The sequence below is a fragment of the Aphanomyces astaci genome (genome assembly GCF_000520075.1).
Source record: "Aphanomyces astaci strain APO3 unplaced genomic scaffold supercont1.29, whole genome shotgun sequence".
NCBI lineage: Eukaryota > Oomycota > Saprolegniomycetes > Saprolegniales > Verrucalvaceae > Aphanomyces > Aphanomyces astaci.
In genome coordinates, this window is record NW_009798292.1 from 636996 (window position 1) to 651398 (window position 14403).

Consider the following 14403-nt stretch of genomic DNA (forward strand, 5'->3'; position numbering starts at 1 on the left):
TATATATATATGTCCTTGTACGGAGGGTATGAAAAAAACAAACTAATTGCCGATACAACAAGAATGCACGAGTCAACACAGAAATATAATCGTTTTGAGATGGAATAAAAAATATTGAAGCCACCAAGAGTATATCTTCTCTTTTGTATCGCAAGAGATGTGTACATATTTATATCATTGACAAATAGACGATTCAATACATGTATTTCATTGTAGGCAAATCCTTGAGAAGCAATTAAAAATAATATAGTTCGCCCCCCATACAATATACAATATTGTATTGTTAACCATCTGGTCAAAGATTTCTAAAAAATATTTGTCCCATACCCTTGTTGAATATATATATATATATATATATATAATATTTATTCAACAAGAGTAAAAATATTTGTCCCATACCCTTGTTGAATATATATATAAAATATATATAATATATAATATATATATTCAACAAGAGTATGGGACAAATATTTTTTAGAAATCTATATATATAATATATATATATATATATTCAACAAGGGTATGGGACAAATATTTTTTAGAAATCTTTGACCAGATGGTGAACAATATATATATACATATGGAGGGACGTACCAATCAGAGTGTACTTGCCCTTGACAGGTTCAAACGGGGGCGTCACTGGCCAATCGTTTTCTGTTTTCGCGGTAAATTTGGACACAAACAGCTGCTTGGCCGCGTCTTTCGTGAACGGCCCATGGAGTTTGCGCTGCACGAGGATGACATGGAGAGTCTGGTTGATCGGGAATGGAGCGCGTACCTGGGGGTTCTTGGCTCCGACGCGGCCCCACCTAAAGAACACGTACGCTCGATGCCCGTCGTCGTTGTCGATGATGATCTGAAACGAGTAAAACTTGTTGTGTCTACGATCGGCATAAGAACGAGACTGGAGGATCCGTGGAAGAGCAGGTAGATAGGTACCCTTTGACGCCGTACGACACGTCCGTTTGATTGAGCATCACAGACCACACGACATCATCTTCCTATTCGTGGAGAAGGACGAGGTTCCTCGATGTGACGCGAGTGGTGGTTACAGGTAGGTACCTGCAACACTGTGCCCTTGTCTTCCAAGCCAGAAAGTGGATCTACCACACCCTACGCATCATGAATGGATGGTTATGGATCACATGGAGGTCAATGGCGGCGGATGCATTCATGCCTTGCCGCGGCGGAGCAGGCGGCTGGTCATTTTGGTGAGGGTGTCGTCTTGGGAATGATGGCGCTGCCCTTTGGTTTTCGGGTCATCTTCGAACTTCGATTTGTGTAGTTGATATTTGTGTCAAACCTTATAATAGTGCGTATTTCATTTATTTCTCTTTCGAATGGATGAAATATCTTGAGATAGTATATACTAAGTACGTAGTAGTACTTCATACTATTTCATGTATTTACCTTTCGAATAGATGAAATATAATACTACGATTAGTAGTATTAATAATACTAATAGGACGATGCTGTGCAGTATGTACTAGTACTACGTAGTACCAAAAGGTACTTATTAATAGTATTAAAACTATACTGCATCCCTAGTATTACAATTATTAATACCGAAGAATTGTTGACATACCCGTACTGTACTTCGAAATATTGTCCAAAACACAATCACTCACAGTTCAAGCACCATCACTCTCTCTTCATTCTACCATTGCTCACAACGATCCAGTATAATAGGAACAGTACCAGTTATGGTGCATTTCATCCAGGCCTCCTAAAATTGTCGCTTACGACAAAATAAACAAATTAGTCTATTTTGTCGTCCTCGCCAGTGTTAGTTTGTCGTCTTACACATAAAGACGGTTTAAGGTGCCAAAAAGGTCTTATTTACTGTTAAGGCACAAAAAGGGATCATCGTGATATTTATACTACCAGCATCATCGCTTCAGCTTGGCCAGGGACAGATATATCCGTGCGATTCTCGTCCATCTCCCATTTTAGGATGGAGATATCGCTCGCGTCAGCGACGGTATTGGCGTAGCACTTCCTGGAAAATGAACAATCGAGTGGTCCAAGATGGGCATAGAATCAAGCGACTGGTCGTTGGACTCGCCCTGGTCCACGATCACGACGTCGAGCATGTCTGTCACCGTGCCGACCTGCGCGTAGATGTGCGACTCCTACTGCGCGATGTGCAGGGACCGGCTGTGCAGAATGGCGAACGTAATTTTGACGACATCGAAGATCACGGCGATGCTTAACGTCATGAGCCACCATTCCCAGGTCGCGTGTTGTTCGGACGTCTCTCAACGCAGAACTCCTTCGGCTCCAGGTGGTAGCTCTTTTGGAACGTGAGTGGGCGGCCGTGGTGGGTCCACTGATTTGTCTCCTTGGGACACTGATGTTCATGCGCTTTATAAGATTGGTCTCCTGATATATGAAGATCGCGAAGGCCCGATGAATTTGATTCACGTACCATCCGCCACGTACTCGGCGGCCTGCTTGACGACTAGGTCGTTTTGGTGCAGCGCGCACCAAAGAAAGTGTTCGCCTTCTTATTAACCGGCATGGGGTTGCTTGTGCTGTGTAAGGCCCGTGGAATGGCGTCCTCAAACTGTGAGAAGGCGGATTAGAGCTTCCTCTGCTGAATTAAAAATAACCTTAATTTGTCGTCCCACCCAAACTTAATTTGTCGCTTTCTTGCGTATTTTATAGCAAAACGACAAATTTAGGAGGCTTGATTTCATCTAAAGACAACAACAAAATGCCTTGTCTTTCGACATCTATTTCAACTTTATATTGATATGTTTAGGGAATATAAGCCGTAATAACGATAGAACTGGACATGCCCAACAGAAGTTACGGTTCAGATTTTAAAATCTGATCCTATTTAAAAAGGTTATTCGATTGGTGAAAAATTGATCGAGTAATAGAATTTCAACCAACCGGCCTTCTTTTATGGAAATATATGGAGCCAGGCACATTTATTAGCCGAAAAAGAGGATCATGTATATATATATATATTGGTCTTTGTATAACGTTACATCCCCTTATCCCAACGAACGCTTCCATTGTATCCGGATAATTCAGGACGTTTAACTAATAACTCAGAGTACAGTACCATATAAACAACGTAACTAGTAATGATTTAACGTCAACATTTCGTGGGTTGAACTGAATAGTGTGGTCATCCGGATGATATGTCTCGCACCGGATAATCTGGCGTGATCCCAAATCAACATTCGCGAGACTGCGTCTGAAGGATGTCCTTGCTGGCAGCTCCACCTGTAGCGGAGACCGCTCTGGTGGTGTCCAGTGGCGCCCCCCCACAGAAAGAGGAGCTTCCAGTAGACCTCATGCAGGTCCCATCCATCCCGCTTCAAAAGACGTTGCTGTTACTGACCAACTTTTGCACTAACACCGTCCGCTTCATCAACCACTTCTCCAGTCTCTGCGAAGAACGACTGGCGACTACGTCCAAGAATCTCACGCGACTTGAGATCTCCCTCGCTATCTTGGAGGCCAAGCTCAATAGTATTCCCGATCTCCCTTCCACCGTCACACCAGCAGTCGACCTTCCTGCGGACCTCAACCTGCCTCCAACAGGTACACACACCTTTGCCAATAGCATGATAAGTATCTCATGCACGCACTAGATGCAGCTCCAGCGCCACCTCCGCCTCCTCCACCGGGCCCGGCACCAGACACCACGTCCTCTTCCGTCGGCCCGCCGCCGCCCCCACCACCGCCGACGTCGTCCGACTCGCCGCCGCCTCCTCCACCTGCCGCCGAAGTGGCGCTGCTGAAGCTCAAAGACGACCCCATGTTTACCACGTATTTCACCATGCAGCGCTTGGGCATGCCACATCTGGCCATTCGCCAAAAGATGATTATGGACGGAATGGACCCAGCAGTGTTGAGGTAGTCCCCGCCTCCTTTATGTCGTTTCTCTCAATTATATCCGTTCTTTCCATGTCCTTAGTATGGACCCCGAAGGGCCTTCACCTTCTGCCACGAGTTTGGTGCTGGCGGCACCCCCTTCCGACCCAACCAGCGATAATTCGACTGCGCTGGCCTTGGTGGCACCTCCGCCGTTCCTTCCTTCAACTACTCCGGAGCTTGATCTTCCCCCGCTGTCGTCATCCCCGCCACCGCCGCCGCCGCCGCCTCCTTCCTCGGGGCTGCCACCTCTTCCCGTCGAAGGGGGTATCGGCCTGCCGCCCCCTCCACCAAGCGCCCCAGCTGCAGAACCGGCGCCTCTAGCCCCTTCACCCTCCTTTCTAAAACTCAAAGACGATCCCATGTTTGAAAAGTACTTCAAAATGCTAAAACTTGGCATGCCAGAAGGGGTCGTTCGCCACAAACTCGCCATGGACGGCATCACACTCGATATCCTCAGGTACGAATTTGCCTGCAACTTGCGATATCATTCCAATTTTGTGATGCAAATCGACGATATATGTCGAATATAGTATTATATAATAACCATTTCTCTTGTGATTTCTAGCATGGACCCAGAAAGTCCGTCTCCCAATGGTGGTACCGCCGCTCCTGTCGCCGCCGCTGACGACGACGACGACGACTTTTAGTTACTAGTCTGTCGACAAGTTATGATCAACTAGTAGTACTAGATGATTGCTTCGATAGACCCACGACGACGCTACTGCTGTATGAACGAAGTGATAATTCAAATAATGTTGTTCCTTAATAATATTAGCCGTGTGTGTACATGTTAAACGGGATCGTCGAGCCGTGAAAACATATCTGCGCTGATCCGTTTCATGCGTGTGATATTCCTGGCCTTGGCCTGCGACATGTTGAGGATAAAGTCGTCGTCGAGCACCGAATCGAACAGCATCGCAGGTTTCTTCTTGGCCGCGTCGGCGTCGCTCACCTTGTTGGGCTGTTTCCGCCGCATAGCTAGGTCGATAAACCGCAGCATGGCCGAGAGCCCGGGGGTGCCAGACGACTCTGGGCTTTCGTCCTTCTTCATCAGTTTCGACATCTTTTGCATATTGATGGCCGTCTGCTGCCGCGAGTCGGCGATTTTCTTGAGCGCAATGTGAAACTGCGGAAAGCTGTGGATGATGGCGTTGAAGTCGTCTTTCCGGATCATCTCGAGCTCGCAAAAGAGCGCCGCGCGGACGTTGGCCGACCGCGGTTCGTTGGTCAAGAGCGAAATCTCTCCGAAATATGACCCCGCCCCCAGAACCCCCAGCTGCACCTTGTTCTTCTTGACCGCAATGTCCACCTCCACACTTCCGGAATTGATAAAGTAAAACTCCTCGCCCTAACCGAGTTTTCATAGTTACATTGATTTGTCCATCAAACAGGCCGAATTGCTGCATATATATATATATATATATATAGTCGACGTACTGGCTCGCCTTCGCGTATGATCAAGTCTTTGGGCATGGCCACGACACTCTCCATGCACTGGACGATGGCGATGGTGCCACCCGGTGACAATGCCTTGAACAGCGGCACTTTGTTGATAAAGTCACGATGAAGTGATAACGTCAGCTGCAATTTGAGTCGATCGGGCAAATCCACAAACAGCTGGCTCGACTGTTCACTTGGCCGAACTGTCCACACGTAATCGTAGTAGTGTCGGATCTTGTCTTGGAGTATCAATGGCACCTACACAACAATATGCACGACCCCACTATGAAAAACTAGGCAATACTCATCACTATGTGGAGCTAACACTACCTTTTTGAAGCGAAGGTAGTCGTTGATGGCGTCCAAGTGCTCCTTGCGGGCCACTTCGGTCTTGTCTAGGTTGGCAAGCAAGTTGGCCGCGGAACCGATGATTGTGGCATTGATGGCGATCCCCAGCAGCAGCATGAGCCCAGTGAAGATGCGCTCGAGCGTGGTCTTGGGCTGCAGATCGTTGGCGGTAGTGACCATGATCGCAAAGTAGAAGCACCCGACGTATTTGTCGCTGAGGTCGGTCGTGTCCAAATTGAACGGTGGCTGCCACGTGTCGTCGGAAATGCCTTCGTACGACACGACAAAAAAATACATGCATGCGATAAAGTGCTGGCACAGCAGGAAGATGAGCAGCAGTTTCAGCATGCGCAGCATCGCAGGGTTCATCTTGCGAGACACATACGCTGTCAAGCTGACAAACAGCGGCGACTTGGACAAGTGAAACACGCGAAAGATCTTGAGAATGCGGAGAAACTTGAGCGCTTGCACCGAACTATTTTGGTCGTGCGTGTTGAACCACGACACCTACGTTACCACGTCACATAGATTTCACATAGACGACAACGGGGGGGGGGACGTACGGGGTAGCTGCTGGCGGCATCGGGGACGAACCACCCGTACATGTAATGCCGCCGGATCAGGGCGGCGTCGTTGATCTCTTCCCGTGTCGCAGAGTCAATGTATGACGTACGGAATGTCAGCACCAGCTCGACAATGAACATGGCGTCCACAAATACCTATACACATATAGCATTTGCATGTGTTTGTTTTGAGCATGTTGATTCTCGTCGAGTAATGTCGAACAAGATATTGCCAATGTGGTCGTCGAGATGTCTGGGGTACCTACCTGGATGTTGTCCAGCGTCTGGTAGTCTTTGAGCCCAAACCCGACTTGGACGGGGGTCACGATCACCACGTACACGGTGAGAAAGGCCACGGCCACATCCCACCACAGTTTGAACTTGGAGTTGAGCGAAATGACAAACCCGTGGTTCTGCTTCTGCACCATCTTGGCGATCTGGTCAGCCGACATCCCGTTCAGCTCTTGTTCGAGCAGCTCTGCTATTCGGTTGGTGTTTTCTGTGCCCGCGTTTTTCCGGGCTTCGAATACCCCCTTCATGATCGCGGTCGGCTTGTCGCTGCCTCGCTTGGCCGCCACCTCTGCCATCGTCGTCGGCGCTAGTGGTGACGATACTGCTCGTGCGTGTCGTCAACTCCAACCGCCCGCACCACCGTCCGTCCGTCGCCACTACTAGCCGAGGGGAACTTGGGGGAACGTTGGGGGTTTTAACTGGCGCTGGTCTCGACGACGCTAAAATTAGACACCCCTTGAGTTTTTGTAGTTTTGTGGGAGTTACTGTCGGTTCCAAAGGTCCAAAGGACATCCATCAATCAATGGGGGGGGGATGACACTCGAATTGGAGAACGGTGTACAGCCATGTTGACCTCGCTATAGTCTGCGATACTGCACGTCCAAGCTCGGTTTGTGCGGCTGCTTGTTATGTACAGTATCGCAACTTGTACCCGCCCAGGTGTACATCATCATATGTATGTAAGCAGCAGTAGATACATATGTGCTATCATGCGAGTACATCAAGTAGCGGATCCAGTGTACTGCATCGTCACGTGACACTTAAGTAACAGACCACCCCCCCCCCATCGAAATATGACAAATCACGGATTCTTCATATGGACGCTATATTTATTACAATGACTTTTGAAACTGTACTACGTCAAACTGACAGATCGGGCGGGAGTTAGTCGTCATCTGACGAGTCTGCATCTAGTTCCTCATAGGACGAGTCGTCGGCCGTCCGCTTCACAACGCGCACCTTCATACTACCTCTGGGGGTCAGCACCCCTTCCAGCCGTCGCGCGCCAGTCGTTTGGATGCTCTGCCGAACTGTCCTTGGGTCCCCATATTCGTCCATCTAGTACAACACACACAAGTACTAGTAGTACTAGTAGTGCTAGTACCAGCACGGACGATACCTCGTGTGCCCCAGACTTTGTGGATTGAAAAGTAGATCGAGAAGGGTGATGATGTTGTCGAGTGTATTTTTGGTTCAAGAGGCGGCCGTTGTACGCGTCCAGCTTATCGCGATGAGATGACGGCACGGTTTGCAAAAGGACCGCCGCGTCTGATTCGTCCGAGTCATCTGCGACGTGGTGACGACGTTTGAACTTGCGGATGGATTTCGGTGTCGATAGCCTCGACGACGTCGACGGTGTGACGTGGTAAGTGGGAGGGGACACACACACGTCGTCACCGCCATCGTTTGCCGCTTCGTACTGCAATACATCAAAAGAGGTCCACCTCATATACTATGATCGATAGATAGCTAATACACTAGTACTTTACCTCGACCACGAATTGGCGCACTTGCTTCTTGAACCGCTGGGTGCCGGCCCTGGACAACTGGGACTTGTTGAGTTTCATAGACTTGGTCGGTGGTCGTGGTCGTGTGAACGTCGACTCGACGCTTTCAAACTGCTTGGTTTGGCACTGTATCGCAGATTTACCGTCGACCCATTTTGCAATCTATACAATTTAATAATATATGGGTTTAGACGATACATACAAACATATAGTACTATCTACCTTGGTCCAGTACTTGGGATCTTTAGGGTCAACTTTGTGAATCGCTTGCTTCAAGCTTGATACTTGGTCCGTTGTCCAGTGATCAGCAGCAGTCGTAGCACAGTCCTCCCTATCCCAACAAATCCCCCATACTCAGTCAGTTCCTCTTTCAATCACTCCATTTAGTATACTCTGTGGCCTTCCACCATGCTTTGACTGGCGACGTGACGCGTCCGCTTCGTGTAGTTTTCCCCTACATATCACGAATATCAAAATATGACAACGTACGAGCGTATATATATATGGCCTATTAAATACCTGAAGAACGACCTCTGGCTTGGATGGGACCGCCTAAACAAGAATAGCATGCATCACATTGTCGTATATATTGTCAGAAGTCGCCGCCAATGTATGTGCATACCTTGGACACAGCCGGTTTTACCTTGACCAGTGTCTTGTCATCGGACGAAGAGTACTACAACGGATATGAGGCAAGCCAATATACCGACTAGATCGTACAAAAGTGTCCACTGGCGGCGCCACCTCCAATTCGACAGTTTTCTGTTTCTATCGACGAGTTGTCAAATACTAGCAACATTGTGATATCTACTTGTTTATATTCTAAACTGGTAAACTGGAGGAATATGCATCGATACAACCAGATAAGTGTAATACATAGTATTGAGCCAATCAGATGGATGGACACCACCATCAGTAACACATTGAATTAGTGTCAACATTTAATTAGTGTATGACTTGAATTCGTCACCACCAGACAACTTTTAGGCCAAAGGACTATTTATTTAGTCAAATCGATTCGAAACGGGAGCCTTCAACAGAATAGTCGAATATCTTAGATGAAACAACCTCCTAAACCAATCAAATCACGTCCTGTCGTATATATTCTGCCAATCCAAACTCTTTATTCCCTCGGCATGTTGGGCAAAACCATATATATATATATATACTACTAATCTTTGTATAGTATATATATAGTTTGTACAAGCTTAAATGGGCACAAATAGATTCGAATGCTACTAGTAGCAAAATGACTCACACACAAGTCTAATCTGGGGTGTAAAAGACACTAAATATACCGATGGTTTGGACGCCGTTTTCCGGTTGATCTGTCGACGGGGAAGCGACGACGGAGGAGGTGCGGGCGGCCTGCTTGAACCAACAACAGTCACATCCTCATACAACAATCTGTATATAATAGTATGTACCTCTGAAGGCGTTCGAGTTTGCTAGCGCTCGCGGGCGTCACATCGTCCTCGTCGTCGTCGTCGTCGCTTTGAGGTCGAAACATGTGAAAAAGGGAAAACCCAGCAGACATTTGGGCGGGTTGATGAATCGACTTGATTTTGACATCGCCGAGGACAGATCGGAACATGTGCACCCAGTCGGACGGGATGCCATGGCTGAACTGGTGGGCCACTTTGGCCGGCAGTTTCGGTGTTGGCACCATCCGACCCACGAGCGACACGTCCTGTGACGTGGTTTGCGACACAAACAACCGCGGACGCCGGATACGCTCGACCACATGCGACTCCCACTCGCCCTGGCTCACTTGGCCCCGCACCACCTGCGCGCGATTCATACCATGGTATGTGTATATCAGTCGTCCAATCGATTCTCTCAAACAGCATCACTAAACCCACCAGTTGCAACGATGGGCCATCCGACGGCGGCGGCCACACGACTGTCCACTTGCGCAGCGCCAGCACCCGTCGACGACTGCCGCCGCCTTCTTCTCCTTGGACGGGTTTTCCCGCCGCCGCCGACAGAGTAGTCGATGGACTGGGGGAACGAGACGTGTCGATGCTGCTGCTGCCTTCTTCGTCATCTAGTTCGCATGACATGACATATCCTTTGAAGTTACAATAGAGTGGACATGGGATCAAGTACCGTCTGAATCGTCAAATGATAAACACTTGGCGAGGGATGTGGGGCTGTCTGCCTCCCGCCTTCGCTTTCGAGTCGCCACGTTGTCACAGGTACGACGAGTGTTGGTTTTTGTATATGGTTTTGCTGTTAACGATCGACGTGAGGCTGCTGATTGGGTAGCTTTCTGGGGTATGACGTCGTCTGACTTGTCGCGTGCTTGGTCAAGATGGGAGTGGACGGGGGGCGGCGGCAATGTCTCGGCTAGGTGGACACGGCTGATTTGGGGGTTTATGGGGCTCGTTTGGTTGGGTGGCTTGTGTGGTGGTGGCGACGGCTTGGCGGCCGATGATTGCGTGCGACGCTTCACGGTGGGTACTACTACTACCAATATAAGACACCATCTCTCTCAAACTCCACATATTATAATCGATTCGAATTTCGGTGCTGTCAGTCGAATATATGAGCACAACCAAATCGACAGACAATCGACGACTGACCAATCAAAAGCCACAACAACACGTTCAAGTGGCCAATAATCAAATCGATAGACAATCGAAAATAGCATGGGAATGACTACTGTACGCTATCCAAGTGAACTATATAAGTCACTCAGCATACCACATACATCAAAGATTTTCACTAAGTCTTTCAACAATTCGCTACTTCAAATCAATTTCATACAGTCGACCAAGGGTATTTCGATTTGGTGAATCAGCCCAAACAAGTATCCACATTTTGGTTCAATATCATGGAGCAGCTTGAACTGCGCACCTGTCTCTACAGTCGAATTGCCCACGGAGGCGGCTCCTTGGCGCTGTTTCTTGGCGGATATGGGGCCTTTGGCTTGTACTAGGCCTCGTTTCTGCTTCTTGGACGACCCCGCCGCCGCCATCTGTCTGGGAGTACCAGCAGCAGTATCCGCTGTATGTGACGCTGGTTTGTTTGTAGGTTGTGGATGTCGTTGCGGGGTGTTGGTACTTCGTGTCACTATGTTCGTGGATATTGGAGGGGGTGCGGAGGACGACGAGTCGGTGAGGTCGACCACGGGTACGTTGCTCGTAGCAGTCGAGGCGCCATGGGAAGAAGAAGTTGACACCGTCTGGCTGTCTGAAGTAGTCGAGGAAGGCGGCGGGGCTAACAACGTCACTAACGAGCGCTTGGATGGCGTAGTGTGTCGAGCTTTCACTTCGTCAGTACCAGGAGCCCCAGTCGCTTTCCGGTCGTGGGTGTCGAGGGTACTCGGCTCGGAAGGTGGAATGGGTGGTATGGACGGTACCGTCGAAGCGGTCGGTCGTCGGGGGGAGGGTTGGGACCGTTTAGGGGGTGGAGATGGCTGCTGTGGGGATGAACGCACCGGGGGGATGTTTCGCACTGGCGCGGACTTCATGCTGGCCGGAGCTGCCTGAGCAGGGATGTGCGGTGGAATGGGCGGGGGATCTTCAAATGAAAGCCGGGCCTTTGCATGCGGAGCGGCGAGCGGCGTTGAGGACAAGCGGCGAAAGGGGCCGACGCGCGAAGACAAGTCCGACGTGGGGGCAGAACCAGGACGGACGGAAGGAGTTGGGGGTGTCTGCCCGCGGCCAAGTTGGGGCCTCGAAGTGGACGGTGTCAGCGGGTGTCGGAGGGTCGTGGGCGGCCGAAGGGCCACGGGAGGGGTGCTCGTCGCCATGGGAGCTCGAGTTGACGGCGATGGATGAGTGACCGCTGCTGGGGATGCCAGTGGGATAGACGAAGAGGTCAACGCGGCCGGTTCTGTCCGTCCAGCAATTCCTTGAGCGGTCGGCTTGGGTGTTGGTGTCGATGGCACAGACGGCGATGCTGCTGTTGTTGGAGCGTTAGAACGAAATATGTAGCGTCGACGCGGCGTTTGAGTGGTCGGTGTCGACGCTGTGGGTGCAGAGTGCGAGGACGGTGGTGGAGTCTGCGCAGTCGTGGCCTGATGGAGCTGTTGCCTCGCGATGAGGATCTTGGGCATGGGACTCTTTTGGTAAAGCGCAAGAAAGTGCTCTCGACTTGATGGGACGTTTGTTTTGGCCACGGGAGTACCGCCTGGCGTCGTCGCTGCGTGGCTGAGCCGCTTGGCATCTGGCGTCGAGGCCTCCGTGTCCAGTAGGTGTCTAGGAAGCAGCGAAGGGTACGGACTGCTCCATGCACTCGGAGAGGCCGCGGTGGTGCTGATGACGGAAGGTGGCGGTCGCATGCGGAACAGCACGCCAGGCCGCACCGTGTTGGTGGTCAGGTCCCGCTGCTGCATGATGAGGAAGTGTGAATAACAACCTATCCGGATACCACCGGTTGTTTCTTCGGTTCCGTATCCGGTTGACGATCACTCGACTGTAAGCTTTTGTTTCAAATCCAAACTGTCGGCCGAGCCGCCAACAGCATGTCGGTGCTTCCGTACGGCATTGCGACGGAGAAGGGTCCGAAGCAGTCGCAGGAGGTAAGATACATGACGCCAGACGTAGTACGGGAATAGAAGAATGGATGATGACCGTGCTGCTTCTCTTGCAGGACGCGTACTTTATTGGCGCCTTCCGTGGGGACCGGCTGACGTTGAATGGGTTCACCGGACCAAGTTCGTCGTCCATGGACGAGTACGCAGGATGTTTTGGGGTGTTTGATGGTCATGGAGGGGATCGAGCGTCGAGGTATTGCGCCGAGTTTGCGTTTCCAAAGATCCGTGCAAACCTCGCAACGTTGCAGCAATGCAAAGCGGCCTCATCTGGCTCCACCGACCCCCTCGCGGATGCCGACGATGCAGTGCTTCCCCACGTGCTGCGGCAGTCGATTCTCGATCTAGGTACGTGTATGCGAACTTTCATTCGTTCGTCGTTAGTTTCCTATCGATATCCCTCGTCGTCGACGATAGATGCTGAATTCTGCGACCGGTCTGGCGCCAACTTGCGCTTTGGGAAAGCCAGTGGGAACACCAAGTATCCCCTCTGCGGCATTGAAGACGGATCAACCCTCGTGCTTGCTATGATCCGACGTCACAAGCTGTACGTGGTCAACGTCGGCGACTCCCGCGCCGTGTTGTGTCATGTCGCATCCTCGGGCACGTACAAGGCCACGGCGCTCACCACCGGTACTCACTCGTCCCCGTCCATCTTCCTGGATATAAGATCCCTTTATTAGACCACAAGCCAGACCTCCCGGCCGAACGTGCGCGCATCCAAGCTAACGGCGGTACCATCACCGGCCTCGTCTGCGGCCACAAGCCGCCCGAGTTTGCTCTGCACATGTGGCCATTCAACCGCCTCGTGGACGTGCCGCGCGTCGACGGCGTCCTCAGCATGACCCGCGCGATGGGAGATGTGACGATGAAGCCCCCGCTCTCGGCCGAGCCGGACGTTGTCGTGCATGCGCTGGATGCAATTTCCGACAAGTTTTTGATTCTGGCGTCCGACGGGCTGTGGGATGTCGTGTCCAACAAGAAGGCGGCAAAAGTGGCGCTCAGCAGTCCGAGCGCGCAAGCGGCCGCCGCCGCGCTATGCAAACTCGCCATGAAGCGCGGGACCCATGACAACGTGACAGTGCTCGTCGTGGACTTGGCCAGGTTTATGCACACGACCAAGTTGGAATAAGCAGTCTTCACAACGTACTACTATTTAACAAAGAGTATCACCAGAGTACACTTACTGACCGAAGCAAGCAGCACAACACTGGCTTTCCTAGACACCATGCGACAGAGTCTACCTCTTCCGAGTAGAACGTTGAATATACTGACACTATGTCCAGTCACGTGTTAGTCCACGCTTCACGTGTTTGGTGGTACTAAGTGCTAGTTTTACCAGCAAGTGCACAGTGCACTGGAGCTGACTCCATCTGAGGTATTCTGTGACAGGGCGACGTCCATATTATTCTTCACAGTGCTGACTCCATCTGAGGTATTGGTTAGTTCATTAGGGCCTTTGCTCAACCAATAAGGTAATAAAACTAAATTAACCATCTGAGGTATTGTGTGACAGGGCGACGTCCAGATTATTACTTTACTACCTCCAGACGGAAATAGAAGTCCCTTTTGGTGAAAATTAATAAAATTGGTGATTTGTTTGATGGTGTTATCTGTTTTTGCCCTAAGTATACTTGTTGTAAAGGTCTTTGTATGATCCGTATCCCTGTGGAATATAATACCTTAAAGATGAATACCCTAATGGATAAGGCGGTTCTACTCTATGAATGTTTGTGGTTTGCATGCATTCTACCTGCATGAGCAAATAGTCAGCAACAATTTAAACTATGTTTTGTACAGAATATAAATTAATGCAGGT

At 50.2% G+C, this 14403-nt stretch overlaps 5 protein-coding genes across 18 annotated transcripts in view; 2 read left to right on the forward strand and 3 right to left on the reverse strand.

Annotated features, from left to right (window-relative positions):
- Positions 1-1239, reverse strand: part of H257_10680 (hypothetical protein) — a 5883-nt gene extending 4644 nt beyond the window's left edge. For 2 of the 3 annotated variants that reach the window (XM_009837292.1, XM_009837294.1), the window contains exons 1-5: positions 1178-1239; positions 1063-1113; positions 940-997; positions 779-881; positions 595-727 (exon numbers count right to left, since the gene is read on the reverse strand). In XM_009837292.1, the coding sequence (XP_009835594.1) occupies positions 595-727; positions 779-881; positions 940-977 (274 nt within the window). In that variant the 5' untranslated portion in view covers positions 978-997; positions 1063-1113; positions 1178-1239. Of the gene's footprint in view, positions 1-594; positions 728-778; positions 882-939; positions 1002-1062; positions 1114-1177 lie in introns of all 3 variants that reach the window. The other variant, XM_009837290.1, reaches the window with a different exon arrangement.
- A 1942-nt stretch (positions 1240-3181) lies between these two features.
- On the forward strand, positions 3182-4674 carry H257_10681 (hypothetical protein). Its single transcript, XM_009837295.1, has 4 exons — positions 3182-3558; positions 3609-3873; positions 3935-4351; positions 4460-4674. Exons 1-4 carry the CDS (start codon positions 3216-3218, stop codon positions 4539-4541), a joined length of 1107 nt encoding a protein of 368 aa, XP_009835597.1. The 5' UTR covers positions 3182-3215; the 3' UTR covers positions 4542-4674.
- H257_10682 lies at positions 4644-6969 on the reverse strand. 2 transcript variants are annotated; one of them, XM_009837297.1, is made up of 5 exons: positions 6512-6969; positions 6246-6401; positions 5665-6189; positions 5332-5592; positions 4644-5242 (listed from the first exon to the last, which is right to left on the reverse strand). In XM_009837297.1, the coding sequence occupies exons 1-5, from the start codon at positions 6830-6832 to the stop codon at positions 4685-4687; spliced, it is 1821 nt and encodes a 606-aa protein (XP_009835599.1). In that variant the 5' UTR covers positions 6833-6969; the 3' UTR covers positions 4644-4684. The 2 variants fall into 2 exon arrangements, with proteins under 2 accessions (XP_009835599.1, XP_009835598.1); XM_009837296.1 differs by lacking the exon at positions 6512-6969 and having other exon boundaries at positions 6246-6456.
- A 376-nt stretch (positions 6970-7345) lies between these two features.
- On the reverse strand, positions 7346-12398 carry H257_10683 (hypothetical protein; the record flags this gene model as incomplete). 10 transcript variants are annotated; one of them, XM_009837298.1, is made up of 13 exons in its annotated part: positions 10904-12398; positions 10154-10507; positions 9907-10091; positions 9472-9830; positions 9343-9412; positions 8765-8812; positions 8667-8720; positions 8564-8596; positions 8437-8498; positions 8267-8375; positions 8027-8206; positions 7657-7956; positions 7346-7595 (listed from the first exon to the last, which is right to left on the reverse strand). In XM_009837298.1, the coding sequence occupies exons 1-13, from the start codon at positions 12384-12386 to the stop codon at positions 7422-7424; spliced, it is 3411 nt and encodes a 1136-aa protein (XP_009835600.1). In that variant the 5' UTR covers positions 12387-12398. The 10 variants fall into 10 exon arrangements, with proteins under 10 accessions (XP_009835600.1, XP_009835601.1, XP_009835602.1 ...); XM_009837299.1 differs by having other exon boundaries at positions 10154-10510; XM_009837301.1 differs by lacking the exon at positions 7346-7595 and adding an exon at positions 7596-7616 and having other exon boundaries at positions 10154-10510; positions 10904-12386.
- Positions 12399-12493: 95 nt separating this feature from the next.
- H257_10684 lies at positions 12494-13869 on the forward strand. 2 transcript variants are annotated; one of them, XM_009837308.1, is made up of 4 exons: positions 12494-12572; positions 12644-12932; positions 13002-13217; positions 13268-13869. In XM_009837308.1, exons 1-4 carry the CDS (start codon positions 12516-12518, stop codon positions 13714-13716), a joined length of 1011 nt encoding a protein of 336 aa, XP_009835610.1. In that variant the 5' UTR covers positions 12494-12515; the 3' UTR covers positions 13717-13869. The 2 variants fall into 2 exon arrangements, with proteins under 2 accessions (XP_009835610.1, XP_009835611.1); XM_009837309.1 differs by having other exon boundaries at positions 12644-13217.
- Positions 13870-14403: the final 534 nt, after the last annotated feature.

Excerpts from the sequence above, each read along its gene's own strand:
- H257_10681 (XM_009837295.1), top strand. The coding sequence starts at position 3,216 with ATGTCCTTGCTGGCAGCTCCACCTGTAGCGGAGACCGCTCTGGTGGTG. Across the intron at positions 3,559-3,608 it reads CCTCAACCTGCCTCCAACAG|ATGCAGCTCCAGCGCCACCT; the intron begins GTACACACACCT and ends TGCACGCACTAG. Across the intron at positions 3,874-3,934 it reads ATGGACCCAGCAGTGTTGAG|TATGGACCCCGAAGGGCCTT; the intron begins GTAGTCCCCGCC and ends CCATGTCCTTAG.
- H257_10682 (XM_009837297.1), bottom strand. The coding sequence starts at position 6,832 with ATGGCAGAGGTGGCGGCCAAGCGAGGCAGCGACAAGCCGACCGCGATC. Across the intron at positions 6,190-6,245 it reads ATGCCGCCAGCAGCTACCCC|GTGTCGTGGTTCAACACGCA; the intron begins GTACGTCCCCCC and ends GTGGTAACGTAG. Across the intron at positions 5,593-5,664 it reads ACTACCTTCGCTTCAAAAAG|GTGCCATTGATACTCCAAGA; the intron begins GTAGTGTTAGCT and ends ATTGTTGTGTAG.
- H257_10684 (XM_009837309.1), top strand. The coding sequence starts at position 12,516 with ATGTCGGTGCTTCCGTACGGCATTGCGACGGAGAAGGGTCCGAAGCAG. Across the intron at positions 12,573-12,643 it reads GTCCGAAGCAGTCGCAGGAG|GACGCGTACTTTATTGGCGC; the intron begins GTAAGATACATG and ends CTTCTCTTGCAG. Across the intron at positions 13,218-13,267 it reads GGCCACGGCGCTCACCACCG|ACCACAAGCCAGACCTCCCG; the intron begins GTACTCACTCGT and ends TCCCTTTATTAG.